This window comes from Carassius gibelio, chromosome B14, assembly GCF_023724105.1.
Source record: "Carassius gibelio isolate Cgi1373 ecotype wild population from Czech Republic chromosome B14, carGib1.2-hapl.c, whole genome shotgun sequence".
Classification (NCBI taxonomy): Eukaryota; Metazoa; Chordata; class Actinopteri; order Cypriniformes; family Cyprinidae; genus Carassius; species Carassius gibelio.
In genome coordinates, this window is record NC_068409.1 from 22,940,436 (window position 1) to 22,954,947 (window position 14,512).

General features: G+C 38.1%; 1 protein-coding gene across 1 annotated transcript; it reads right to left on the reverse strand.

Moving 5' to 3' along the window:
• Nucleotides 1-415: 415 nt before the first annotated feature.
• Nucleotides 416-14,460, reverse strand: vimr2 (vimentin-related 2). Its single transcript, XM_052574402.1, has 10 exons — nt 14,085-14,460; nt 12,812-12,953; nt 12,369-12,527; nt 12,085-12,204; nt 10,291-10,386; nt 9,607-9,744; nt 7,595-7,714; nt 3,906-4,016; nt 3,701-3,825; nt 416-1,897 (listed from the first exon to the last, which is right to left on the reverse strand). Exons 1-10 carry the CDS (start codon nt 14,183-14,185, stop codon nt 1,855-1,857), a joined length of 1,155 nt encoding a protein of 384 aa, XP_052430362.1. The 5' UTR covers nt 14,186-14,460; the 3' UTR covers nt 416-1,854.
• Between the last annotated feature and the right edge of the window lie 52 nt (nt 14,461-14,512).

Sequence of the window (14,512 nt, forward strand, 5' to 3'; positions counted from 1 at the left end):
TGTCAAACCTCAGGAAAGGCCAGAAGCAAACCAAAATGCCCACAGGCCAGTGGACCAGGCCCAGGGTCCCATACTTCATCACAAGCACCCAGAAGGCTTTGGGGTGGCTGAGTGTTTAAAGAGGGGGAGGTTCAGGGTGATCTGGTGCCCTTGGGCAACAAGAATGACTAAGTACCTCAGCAGTGAAAATAAGGGCCCCAAAGACAGAGCGACTTCCTCTCCTGCCGCCCATGTTTCATATCCACCGAATTAAAGGAGTCAGTTTTGCTGCACAGGTCAGTTTAGGCCTTACCAGATGAGCTTCAGTTCAACAGGAATTCACGGGTCCTGGATAATCTTATCTAATCCATTATTAGCTGCATTTTTCATCTTAAATGCACAGATAACAAGCCTCTGATAGGGTTAATAGCACAGGGCGCTTACAAGTGAGGGTCAATATGAAGACTGAAGGGCTCGCTGGGTAAAACTCCACAGCGCTCCGTTTCAAGACTTCAAAGGTGGTGAAACAATATGGCACTTGACTGACAGAAGGCCGATTGTGGTCTCTTTCAAGTCCGTGTCAGCACAAAACACCCCCATAAAAGTGAAATGTACTGAACTTAGAGTTCAGACAGATGAGGAAAAAGACTGTTGATTTCAAAGGCAAATATTTATTTAAATGCTGTAAGCTGTTGCATCGAAAAGAGTCAGTATTTTCAATTTAAAAGGAGCTACGGATGACAAGAGACAGGCGAAATGTCCAACAAGTCAATCAATTTTATCCGTCTTGTCTATCTTTGTCAATAAGTTTGTATCCAGCTTTTACATTTTATTTTCATAATTTTGGGTAGTTAAGCTACATTTTCTTTTCTGTCCATGTATACATAACACAATACGTAACTGAATATCTGAAGCATTAAATACACTAGCAGTGTGTATATAAGGTGAATGAAATCAAGCAACAATTTCATTAAGTCTCATATATTGGAATTACAAAACCAGACCGGTGCAATTTTGGTCAGACTAAAGCATTTTAATAAGACAAATGATTTTTTTATTCCAAGTGAAACTTTTAAAGCGCATGTAAATGCTCTAAAACAATGTTTGGACAGTACAGGAAAGGTTTAGATTTAACAGAGCACAAGGAAATGTGTGTACATTAAAAAAGTTTGGAGCTGGTGAGATTTATTTATTTTAGTTTAAGTCTCTTACACTCACCAAGTCTGCATTTATTTGATAAAAAAAAAAAAAAAAAAACAGGTAACCCAATATGCTGATTTGATGCTCAAGAAACATTTCTTATTATTATTGTTGAAACCAGTTGAGCTGCTTAATGTTTTGGGGAAACAATTATGTATTTTTTAGGATTCTTCAATTAACAGAAAGTTTATTTCTTTGAAATAGAAGTCTTTGGTATCATTATAAATGTCTTTATCATCACTTTTGTTTAATGCATCCTTGATGGATAAAAAATACTGTTTCTTTAAAAAAATTAAACTTACTGACCCCAAACTTTTTAACAGTAGGGTGTGTATGTGTCTCAGTCACAGGGACTATGAAACTTTCAATAGGAGATTCCAGTGCTGAGAATCCCCCATCACTATCAACACACTCCCACTGCTGCACAGATCCAGTGTTTCTTGAAGACCCGGGGTTACCTGCCACTGACCCGTTATCAATGAGCTTCCACGAACTCCCTGAAGTTCATCTGTCAGTGAAGGTTTACATCTGCTCAGAAGGTTAAGTGTGTCTGACAGCTGTTTTCTTTACTTTCTTGATTTGTGAGACTTGCTGTTAAGGGTTGAATTGTATGTGGTTTTAGTGTTTCTTTGTGTCTGCTTCAGTCCAGAGGAGAGCATCACCTCTTCTTGCAGCTTACAGGCAGCTCAGTCTCTCTTCTTCTTCTTCAACCAAACCCCTGCAGAAGGAAAAGAAGAAGAAAAAATTCGGCTTTTATTTGACCCAAAGGTTAGCCTGAGGCATCTGACTCTAAACACCCAACAAAGAGTAATGTTAAATCTAAATTTTATCTGCACTAGTGAAGAGTTAGGGCAACTGTTAAAACCCCAATCTTACTGTCACGGGGTTCAATGTAGAACTAAACTAAGGGTAATCATAAGCAACTGTTGGCTATGTAGATGCTTGGATAAGAGTCATTTATATATCATTTTGACCTAATGATGATGCTGAATGTGGAATCAGAGATGCACGTGGCCAACCAACATCTGGCAAAAACTACATTTGGGATTTTTCACAAGCCAAATGCCAATGGAGATGGCAGCACGGTGCCATTAGGGGTTTGTGGAGCAGACAGCTCTCTAAAATCTGCAAGAACATACAAGCCAAGCCTTCATCTCTTATTCATCAAGGATGAGAAAGCAGAAGTAATATGAAACTAGTATATTGAGAAAAATGTGTATCTTACTGCAAGGGCCAGAAGGCACAAAGGTGTGATGTATAAGCAGTCTGGCCTACTGACTAAGACAAAAACGTATTTTTCTGTCCATTTTAATGAGCTATTGTTTGTAAACTTGTCGTTTCCTAAACCTCTAAGGGCAGGAAGCTCTATGTTAGGGGCATTTCAAAGGATTAAGGTTACATGGTGGATGCGTCATGCCACATACATCAGTGGAGATGGAGAGTATTCCCAATCCGGTGATGTCATGAAAAAAAAAAACATGTTAAGGAAAGCAGGAAATTACTTCATGTTTCTGCAACTGTAAGGGGATGCACTTCCTGTGACCCATCTTGGCCTCAGGAATGAGGGCACTATTCTTAGGGATGTCTTCATCATGCATTGTGTCATTCATTTACCCTGCAGTGCAATGATATAATACAACACACATCTATTCTTTAAAATGTAAATATATATTAAAGCGAGATGGGATATTTGATATTTTGTTTTTTTTATTCATATATTTATTTAGTCTTTGCTCTATCATTTTCCTATTTTCCATTTTCAAATCGGGGTGGGGGCAAATATCACATATGATATTTTGATTTGTCTGTCTTACAGTCTACTTGGTAAAACCTTAGGTCTGATTACTTGTAACAGTAATAGCTATTTAATTATTACTTTTAATGGTAAAAGCACACTTCTCTGCAACAAGCTGAATTTTTAAACAACCTTTCAAAGGTTTAGGGTCAGTATTGTTTATTTACTTATTTTAAACATTAATATTTGTAGAAGTTAGAATAAAACATTATGATGTCCCAAAAAGGTTTCATTATAAAACAAACAAACAAACTTCTCTTTAAACTTTTTCTATTCATCAAAGAATTCTGAAAAAAATATATCATGATTTCCACAAAAACATTGTTTTTAACAATGATAACAATAATAATAAAAAAGAAAATCTTGATCACCAAATAAGCATATTAGAATGATCATGAGATACTGAAGACTGGAGTAATAACTGCTAACCCTAACTTTGTAATAAATTACTGTACATATTAAAATGTATTAAGATAGAAAACAGCGATTTTAAATTGCTGTATTAATTAACTCTTAGCTTTAACTTCTAGACGATTTCACTTTTTACTATATAATTGATCGAAATAAAAAGCAACTTTAAAGCATGAGACTTTTTACCAAAATATTTAAATATTTCACTGATCCCAAACTATTAAATGTTAATGTACTATGTTAATGTATGAGCATCAATAACAGCAAAGCTTGCCTTTACACAGCACCAGTAATGACTCTTATAACCTTTATCACCTGTAAGCAGCGATCTCTATGTCTAGATTCATCTTCTGATTCAGCAGTTCTTCATAGTCCCCACTCTGATCCTTCATCTGGAACTGAAGATCAGCCTCCTCCTCCTCCAGCTGACAAATGTCATTCTGAACATAGACAGCACTGTGGTGAGATACTGAGAACTGCTGCAGCAGAACATGAAGAGTGAGTGTGTGTGTGTGTGTACCTCCAGCTCCTCTATCTCCTCCAGGTATTTGGTTTTCCTGCCTTCTATTTCAGCCTCCAACTCGTCTCCACGCTTCTCCAGCTCTGTTACTTCTTTCTGCAGCTCTGCAATCTACAGTCACACAATCATACAGCACAAGGAAAGATTTGGACACACCTGACTGATTGTATGTGTGATCAAAATACTTAAATGCATACAGTTTCATTTATTACAAATGTATAAAATAAATAAAGGATTAGACACGATATTACACCAGAGCCAACAAGGATCCAGCATATAATTTGGGAACTATCAATACTCTTTAAAAACCACACCATAAAGTTGACCAGATTGTGCAGAGCTATAATCTAGACTAAGGGTGGATAATTTAAATCTAAAATACAAGAAAGTTTTATTTGTTTAACTTTATCATCACTATATAATTTCCATAACTCCCTTTATGTAATTTCATAGTTTTGATGACTTTACAATGTGGGAAATGGTAAATAATTCAACAAAAAAAAATGAATGCAAGTGTCCAAACAAAGACTTTCACTGTGCATAAACATAAACTGATGCAGATCCACAATGGATAACAACACAGAGCAGAGCTTAACATGACATTGTTGTAATTAATGACTCTTTTGGTCTTAAACTAGCAATTGTGAGAACATGTCTGAAAACAGTCGAAGTTTCATGTTGCATATTCACCCATCAACAAACACAACGCAGAGACCTGTCAGCCACACCTCTGTGCACGAGCTGGCCTGCTGTGAGTAATTACTGTAATCAGGTAAGTTAAACAGTCAGCTGTCAGAGATGGATGGAGATTGCACGCTCTGCTTCTCTTTCAGGTAGATCATGGGAGGCTCCGAGCTCTGTTATTAACAAGCTGATGATACGTCAACCGATGAAAATGGTTGTTACTCCGGTCTGGGTCTGGAGTGAGAGTAAGGTGGTCTGGCCGGTGGCCCCCCCACTAGATAAAACTAGCCATGTCTACAGCTAAACGAGACCTGATTTCACCACCAACAGTTTGTTTAGGCAAACTGTCTCAGAGAGCAAAAAGATCACTAGTATCCTTCCTTAATGGCAAGAGAGATAGGCCAACAAGTAAATTAGGGTCCAAAAATGTGTCCAAAACCAAGGACATCTGCCTGCTGCCCTGTCAAAAAAATAAATAAATCATAGAGAGCATTTTAAGAAAACTGTGGGTCAGTGGCAAAACTCTCTTTTTGTCTTGATATATTAATTTACATCAAACTACATTAAAAATGTAATTTAAATATATAAAGATTTGAATTTTGCTCTTCTATGAGTATTTATTTTTATTTTAAATTTGAATTTATTATGATAATTTTCTGGGGCATGGAATAAAAAAAACATCCTGACATTATAATGAATTAAAAAAAAAAGTATTTTTTAAAAACATGCTGAGGTCAATACATCACTTAAAATATCAGTTTATCTGACATCAAGGCACGGTTAGCTCAGGTTGTAAAATGTCACGTGGTCCAACCTTCCAAAAACCTGCTATTTTTGATTTAATAATCCATAATATTTGTAAAGGGTTCAAATAAAATATAAAAAATTGCATTTTTTACTTTAAAAAAAAAATACACTGAAATTTTTTTGAAAATTATGAAGTTTTATACACTCACTTCAAGGTGTATGGATAATGTTAATACATTTTAATAAAAAAAAATTAAATATGTATTTTATTAATAAAAGTTTTTCAAATAGAAATTGGAATTAGACATAAGCATGTGTTTTAAATGAGTAATTCAAAAGATATTTGCCTTTTCTTAGTCCTGGACACTCTTATTTCTCACTGACAACATGCATGAATTCAAGCGAGTTTCATAAATACTGAATATTTCTCGACTACAAAACATATTTCCCAGCAGAAATGGGATCATTGGTTACAGAAGTCATTCTTCTTTCCGCCAGCCACTGAACTGCACAGAAGGAATTGGATATCATATAAAAGACATCTACGCTGCTTTCAAAACCTGACCAGTTGAAGGGATTTTAGTAGACAGGATGTTATAGAAACACTGGATTCACACGTGCCTCCAAGGTAGGAAGGTATCCTGCAAAGGTTTCTGACACAAGCTAAGAAACACAACAGATAGGAGAGAAAAGAAGAGAGAAAATACAGAGAGAATGTAGTATGAAAGGAGGAAGCAAGACTGTCCATCACTGATCAGGAAACAGGATCCTTTGTTATGAGAGCGAGCAGTTCACTTGAAGACGGTCGGTTTATTTTAAGAGAGGGGCTACGACCACAACCACAATAATTAGAACCAAACCGCCCTGTTTGTTATCTTAAACGTAAAGGTGTCAGTTGTGGCTGGCCAACGATTTTCTGTAGCAGCAAACATAAATCCTGAATGATTTCCCTTTTGTCACTTTTTCTTCCCTGCCTCTTTTTTTTTCTCAACCTAAAGTTTCTCTTCCTGTCGGGTAGGGAGGCTGACAGGTGAGATTTTATTACGGCTCACTGCGATTTGCTGTCTCCCTAGGCACTGCAGGAATGTGTGAAGTTTATGAAGTTTATGATTGGGGATGAGAGTGCGTCGGCAGACTGTGAAATGTATTGTTCATAATGGAAGACAGTGAGGAAGATAAACACTGTTAGAGACGATACACTCCTCACAAACTCCTGGTCCTATCTCTCAGAATAAACACTCGGGGCAGCAGGAGTTCTCTTACTTTATTTCTCAGCTGTCAGTCTGACTGAGGACGCTGCACTGTGAAACACCATCCCCCACAAAAACTCCTCAGCTTTCGCCTGCTCTCCTAAACGCTGATTTTCAGCATTAGGGCTGACACAGGAACTCACGTCTGATGCTGAGCTGTTGAGGTGGTGGGTGTTCAGGTCAATCATTGGAGTTAAGCTGTGGCCATGTACACACCGCACAGGCTTGAGAGTCACAACCACAGTTTAACGTAGGGCCAAATCCCTTAAATTATTGTTCTGTGACCACAGCGATTATAAGAGCTCAAAACAGCAAGACAAATATGGACAAGCACCTCTACCTCTATGCTTTTATTTTATTTCTTCAAAAACAGTGATATTTTGGCCAACTTGTCTGATGAATTGTCTAGTGAAATATAACTACTACCAAACAAAGTTTCCTGTACAATCAATTCAACATTATTGGATGTTACTATACTCTACTAACCAATCAATGAGACTGTTAGCATATTTAATTTATAATAACAAAACTACATTTTTCATTACAACATATAGTTCCCAGTTCTCTTAGAATCACAAACAATATAACAGTTTATTGTGAGCTCAGTAACAGTTCTGGGCTGCGTTTCTCAAAAGCATCGTAAGTTTAAGTACATTGTAGACCCATGAAACCAGCTACAATCAACTTAGGCTTACGATGAACGATTCACTAAGCGAGTCTGATTCAATCTGCTAACTCACAGGCACGTTTAAGACCATTCTGTACTGGATCATAAGAATAATTTGTGTGTAAATCAGATGGTGTTCATTATTTCATGTAGGAAACAGTAGGGTATGCACTCTTAATGAGACGATATCTGCATAAACTAAAACTAGGTTTTGTAAATTGCCACCAAATGTGACAAAAATGTAAATTTTTGTCCAAAGGTTTTGTTTTTTGCCTAATTTGCAACCATTTTGGTAGCAGCCTGGAGCCCTGAAGTGGTTTTTAAATGGTAAACTCACTCACCAAGTTCTTGAGGACATTCACATCAGTCTCTTTGGAGACGTCTTTCACTTCTCCTCCAGTCAACTTAGCCAGCTGCTCCTCCTTCTCCTTTCCTGCAGCGCTCGAGGCTCTGAACTCAAACTGAAAAGCAGGAAAGGTTCACAGCTTTAAGTTTCTTCCATCTCTGAAGAAGAGTTGCCACCCATTAAGTTCTGCAGACTGCAGGCGGTGAAGATGAATCACTGATTATTCCCAGAAGAAAGAAGAGCAAATGAAGGCCCATCAGGTGAGCAGGTGCAACCAGTCAAAAATCAGCCTACAATTACTGTTTCCCCAAAATGCCAATCAATATCAATTGTGAGCGAAACAATTGGACCTTGTGCGGCGCTAATGAAACAAAGCACTAGTTTTTGGTTCTGAGACCACCTGAGAGCGAGCAATGAATAGAAAAGCAGAGCAAATGAAAATAGAGAGGGGTGGTAAAGGATGCGTTTGTGCATGTGTGAGCTGGTTTTTGTGCATGTACAACTTTTGGCACAAGAGCAGGAGTTGTTCTTGGCCTGCTTATCTTACACCCACACACATACACACACTAGAAGTCTCTAATAGACTATAGAGGCTCTCCAGTGTCTTCTTGTAGAAGTGCTCTCTTCTCCTCTCCAGACTCATTCTGCATAGACGCCTGGGAAGGGCTCCAGAGCTCTGATTACCGCCGTGACCCTGGTCGAGAGCAGGCCACTTTTGGGGCAAATGAGGTTAAAGGGCACTGGTGCTGTAGGATGACCTTTAGAGAGTCCTCACTCCTCAAACGACACAGAGGGGACAATAGTGCTCTGTGCTAGATGTGGACAGAGCTCTCCGTTTAACAAAACTGTCCCCTGAAGTAAAGTGTGAAAGAGGAAGTAAAAACACAAGCATACTTGCCACAATGTGGTGTGTTAAGAGGTTAGCTCACCCAGAAGGACGATTCTGTCATCATTTGTGTCATTTAATCCTTCTAGATCATTTTGCAGTGCTTGATATTGTCCATTCACTTTCATAATATGAATAAGAGCAGCATGAGCATTATGCTACATTTCTCCTTTTCTGTGCCACAGAATGAAGCACTTTTTTTGCTGAACCAATCCTTTAAAAGGAATGTTTCAGGGATGATAACTAAACAGACATTATGTGAAAATGTTGATATTACAAATACTAGTCCCACTGCAAAAAATATAAAGACAATATAAATGTTATCTTAACTTTACAGCTTAAATAATATATATATTTTTTTAACTAAAGACTTTAAGTGCTTAAATGAGCTTTAAATTTAGGCCTTTGAACCCCCTGGAATGCTGTTTACTTTTATTATCTTATATATTATTCTATTAGTATATTACATTAACTGATTTTGATTGATTTTTACCATACATTTCTGTCATATGGACATCCACTTGAGATAATCTATTAATAAATACAATGTAGAAACTTTAATTTTCTGTAAAGCTGCTTTGCAATGATTTGCATCATGAAAAGCGCTATACAAATAAACTTGAATTGAACTGAACATTGTCTTTTATATGTCTCTTTAAAGAAGTCAAGGCAGACATTGACCAAAAATACAGCAAAAAAAAAAACTGTTAAATATTACATCTTTAAATAAGTGTTTTCTATTTTTAATAAATTTAACTCTTAATTCTCAGCAGCCATTACTCCAGTATTCAGTGCCACATGATCTTTCATAAATCTTCCTCATTATTATTATCATCGCTGAACATTCCTGCTGCTTAATATTTTTGTGGAAACCGTGATCCTTTTGTTCAGGATTCTTTGAGAAAATGTTAAAAAGTACAGCATTCATTTATTAACATTCTAACTGTCTGAACTGTCACTTTTAATAAATATAGTGCATCCTTGCTGAATAAATTTATTTTAAAAACTTACTGACCCAAACTTTTGAACAGCAGTGTATATGATAGAAGCGCTGTCAATTTAGCTTGTACTTACAATGTCAATATTTATTGAGAGGGTCTATGTCTCTATGTGTAATTCACCTTGAGGCTCTGAGCTAGTGTGCCATAGTGCTCCTTGATGTCCATGATGGCTGGAGAGATATCAAAGGAGGGGAACTGCAGGGATACAGTAGGAGAACCTTCATCCGGAGTCCTGGGCTCACACAATTTCCCCAGCCTCTGTGGACAAAACAACATTATGACTTTCTGTTTCTCCTCAGGTAACAATATCTGCCCGTGCGAGAAAGGGCTAGCGGTTCATTAATCTGGGCCTGATGAAGTGTTCATGAAAAGGAGATTGAGTCCAAGTCTCAGCTTGTTCTCCTCAACATGAATAATGAGAGAGTGGCAGATGTATCAAGATAATAATAGCAGTTAATAAAACAAGACAAAACTTCTGTTTTCACTTCATTCGCTTGAACTGTGAGTTATGCCGCACGTCCCACAGGGAGGTCAATGGATATTTCTCTGTTTCCAGCACTTGAGTACCCACAGACTCCCCATATACTATATTCTTTCATTTTGTGTTTTTAGGACCGTGTTTCCTGTCAGTCTCCATTCCGCACAAAACCTGTTCCACTTACGATCAGAGGAGACGCTTTTAAATGGCGAAACCCCCAGAAGACCATTCCAGGAATTCAGAGATCTAAAGCAAAATGGCCCTTTCTGATCACAACTAAGAAGTAACAAGAAGTGTTATTGATGCAATATTCTGCGTGGCCTTACCGTTTCGTGCTGCCTGTCCATGGCGGCCAGCTGCTCCTCATAGATGGCCACTTGCTCTCGAAGGGCCAGGCAGTCAGTGGTAATTGCATCCACCTCCTGAGCATGGCAATGGAAATAAAAGTCAATTCAAACACCAAGCTCTTACCCCCCAACATCTTCTATCGTGAGCATCATCAGTGCCACCAGGTTTTTCCCCAGCAAAGACTGCAATGCAGGGAAGAAGAGATCAACATACGCAGCCCGACATCCAACGTTCAGACAAAGCCGTGCTTTATTCGGCTCATCTGGGTATCTTAAGTGCCTGATTAATTGGCGATGAATTCAATTACTCAGAATGAAAGCATTTGCATGCGAATGCTGCAGTGTGACGGTGGGTCTGGGCGGCAGAGGAAGCGCATTGCACACACACGCTTCCCTGGAGCCTAGAATTGGCACAGTGGCCGCTGTTCCCGTTATCTCAGCGTGAACACAAGCCCAGTACTGGAGAGAGTCTAGACAGCGTTTCGATGCCGATTTGCTTCCTCTATTCTACATTGCCGAAGGGCTAAAATACACTATGGTGGACGCATTCCAGTGAGTTGCTTTAAAATTATGCTTTCTCATGCCATTTTCTTTTCATTTAATCATTATCATCGCTTCTTTAAAATGCCAGTTAACACCAGAATAGTGAATTCAAACTAGCGAAAATACAAAATTGCATGCTTATGTCTCTAAAGTATATTATTTATACAGCTGCAACCCCTCTCATATATTATCCTAGTGACTACCTCTTTGGTTCTTTTCCTGTTTTATTCTTTCCCTCCAACCCTCCTTTCTCCTCTCAGCCCAGCCGGAGAGCTAAGCCCTGCTCTGTTGCATCTAGGAGATATGAGAGGCTGAATGAATGAGTATTAGGCACGGTGAAAGCTTTCCCACATCTGCTCTTTTACTGGAGATGTGCTCTGACATCTTTGGGGTGACAGAGTGGTTTCTACAGAAAGAAGCTCGGGTTTCAGAGTGGCCGCTGGCCGGGAGTCAGCAGGGCCTGTAATCAGGACTCTCCAGAGTGGATCTGGGAGCAGCAGCTGTGCTGTGCCACTCCAGGGACTTTCACACACCTCCACTGGAGTCAGAGCACCCCGCCCCACCCACAGCACAGACTAACACTGCCATCTAGTGGCAGGGAAAGTGTAGAACTTCGCAAAAGTTTATTTAAAAGCTTGTATCCTGGTGTATTAATGCAGACTTGAATCTGGTAGGAATTTGATAAGTGTTGTTATTGTTAACTTAAATCAAAACGATTTAAAATTATTTTTGGTAACTAAACTAAAATAATTTAAAATATTAAATAAAAAGCTTAAAAAAATAAATTCTTAAAACTAAAATGCTAAAAATACCAGTAATAGTAATGTTACTAGTAGGAGTAGTAAATCAAAATAAAAACAGTACTGGATATGTTGTGTTTGTCAAACTCGTCCATAGTTAATGTGTCCACAGAGTAAAACATACCAGCAATATTTGATATATTTTCTCTAGTGGTTTATTCTGTGCGAATTGGGAAACTGACACATCCACTAAAAACGATCTCAGAGCAGTTGGTCTAAAAATAAACCACAAAAATAACAAGAGAAGTGAAAATAAAAATGTTAGTTCTGAGGAAAGACCATGTATCATTTCTTCAAAGGGTTGGCTTGATATTAGAATGCATCAAAACCAGTGAAATTCTACTTTAAATGTGGTGAAAGTGTCCAAAAACATTTAAGGCCTGTATGTACACCACATATCAAATAACATCTGCAGTATTCACGGCATTACCACAGAAACATCTTCTCGCTCTTGCTGGAGGAGTCTCTTGTGCTCAACAACCTGATCGTATTTCATCTGCAGACGCCGCAGCTCACCCTTCAGCTCCTCCGTGTTGCATAAAATCAGCTCCTATGGGAAACGAAAGGCCAGCAGCAATGAAAGAACCAATAAAATAAATCACGTGTTCAAGAAACAATGACATCTGAAAAGAAAAAACGCGACTTATTAATTTAATTACATCAAGTTAGGCATAAACATCCAGCACCACCCACGCTGGAGTTTCTGAGAGGTACCTTCTCTTTCCGTAGCCTCTCTATCACAGCCTCTAAACTGTAGTCCACAGGACCGCTGATGCTGACGGTGCTGGAGGAGATCTGCTCCGACTCCAGCATTTCCTCCAGCTCAAGAATCTCTGCCTCCAGAGATTCATTCTCCTCTTCTAGACACCGAACCTACAATAGTCACAAAAGTAGAGGACATGTATAATTGCAATTGCTTATGCTCAAACTGTTGTATATTATTATTCCACGCAGTAGAGGACACTGTGACTGCAGCATCTTCATGACCTTAATATGATTTTCCTCAAACCCTCAGGAAATGACTGACCCCATTAAACATCATGGAAATATGATAATTGGGACACACAGGGAACCCATTAGATGCAGCATGAGCACAGCTGGTTGTTAGCCAGCAGAACCTTGGGTGTGTAAGATGTGGAAATGTTCATATGGCTCACCACGTCGATGAGGCCTGCGAGGCGATCGTTGAGGCCGGCGATGACGGAGCGTTCACTGACAAATCGTGCCACACCCTCCTTGTTTAGGGCACGAGCTGCAGCAAAATCCAGCTCGGGACATTCACGCACTGAAACTCCACCCCTGTCAAACACACTGAAAGCTTTCCGAAGTCTGCAACGGCTTGTTTATTTTCAATGCAAGCATAAGCAAACAATGCTGAAGGAAAAAGAGGAAATACTGAAGCATAAAAGAGCTTAACTGATAACATATTTTTGTAGTTTATTTAGAAACCAGAGAAAGAAGGAAGAGTGAAGTCACTGTTTACATGATTCAGTTTAGTTTAGTTTTTCCTCCCATAGTTATTATAAGATAACTTTTTTCAAAAGCCATTTGAGTCTCTTAGTGTTATGATCTAGTTATTCTGGTACAATCAGTAGGTAAATATCAGATCTAAACAAACATGTTCTTTTAATTGAATCCCTTTGTAAGTTTACAATTCAGCTTTCAGCAATACAATTCAGCTTTGCCATCACAGTAATAAATTACCATTTACAATATTAAAACAGAAAACAATAACTTTACATTGTAACATTTAACAATATTGCCCTTTTTTATTATTAAAATGCAGCTTCTTTCAAATTATTTTATTTTATTTTTTTAAAACTGTATTAACCCATAACATTTACATATGTGACCATGGACCACAAAACCAGTCATAAATAGCCTATGTATATTTGCAGCAAAAAAAAAAAAAAAAAATTATGGGTACAAAAAATTATCTATTTTTCTTTCATGACAAAAATCATTAGGATATTTAGTAAAGATCATATTCCATGAAGATATTTTGTAAATCTCCTACCATAATTACATCAGACCTAATTTTTTATTAGTAATGTGTATTGCCAAGAACTTCATTTGGACAACTTGAAAGGCAATTTTCTCAATTTTTAGATTTTTTTATATTTAAGCCAAATATTGTTCTTTCCTAACAAACTATACATTAATGGAAAGCCTATTTAGCTTTGAGATTATGTATAAACCTCATTTAAAAACAACAATGACAAATACTACTTCTGGTTTGAGAAGCAAACCATAAATTCATTCTTTTAGAAACAAAGCAAAACCATTTAAATGAAGATGAAATTTAATCCATTTATACTGACAAATGCTCCGAAATGCCAATATAGCAATTCTATGCTGATTTACTAGATCTTCATAATCTAGGGTTCAAAAAAAGCATACGTGAAGGCTCTTAGATCTGTAAGCACTGACCTGGCAGTGAAGCGGGCCTGGACTCCACAGCGTCCTGCAGCCTGGCTCCACTGCTCCTCCTCAAACAGTTTACGGTAGGAAGACACTCTCAGCAGGGCCATGACAGCAGCAGGACAGCAAGAAGAGATGACAACTGCACAAACCGGGGGTCTTTATAGACGCCGGTGCTGAGAATGTCACAGGCACATGTGGGATCTCTCACTGAACACAAGGTGGACTAACTAGAGCAACAGCGTCAGAAAATAAACCTTTCACATGGAGCAGAAACAATTTAGAGACTGGAGGCCACTCCTTCAGAAAGCAGTTATACTGGGACAATGACAAAGGTTGCACTAGCATTACTTATTTGAGCAATAATAATAATAATAATAATTAAAATAATAATACTACAGACTTAGCAAGCACCAGTAAAAAAAAAAAACCTTTCA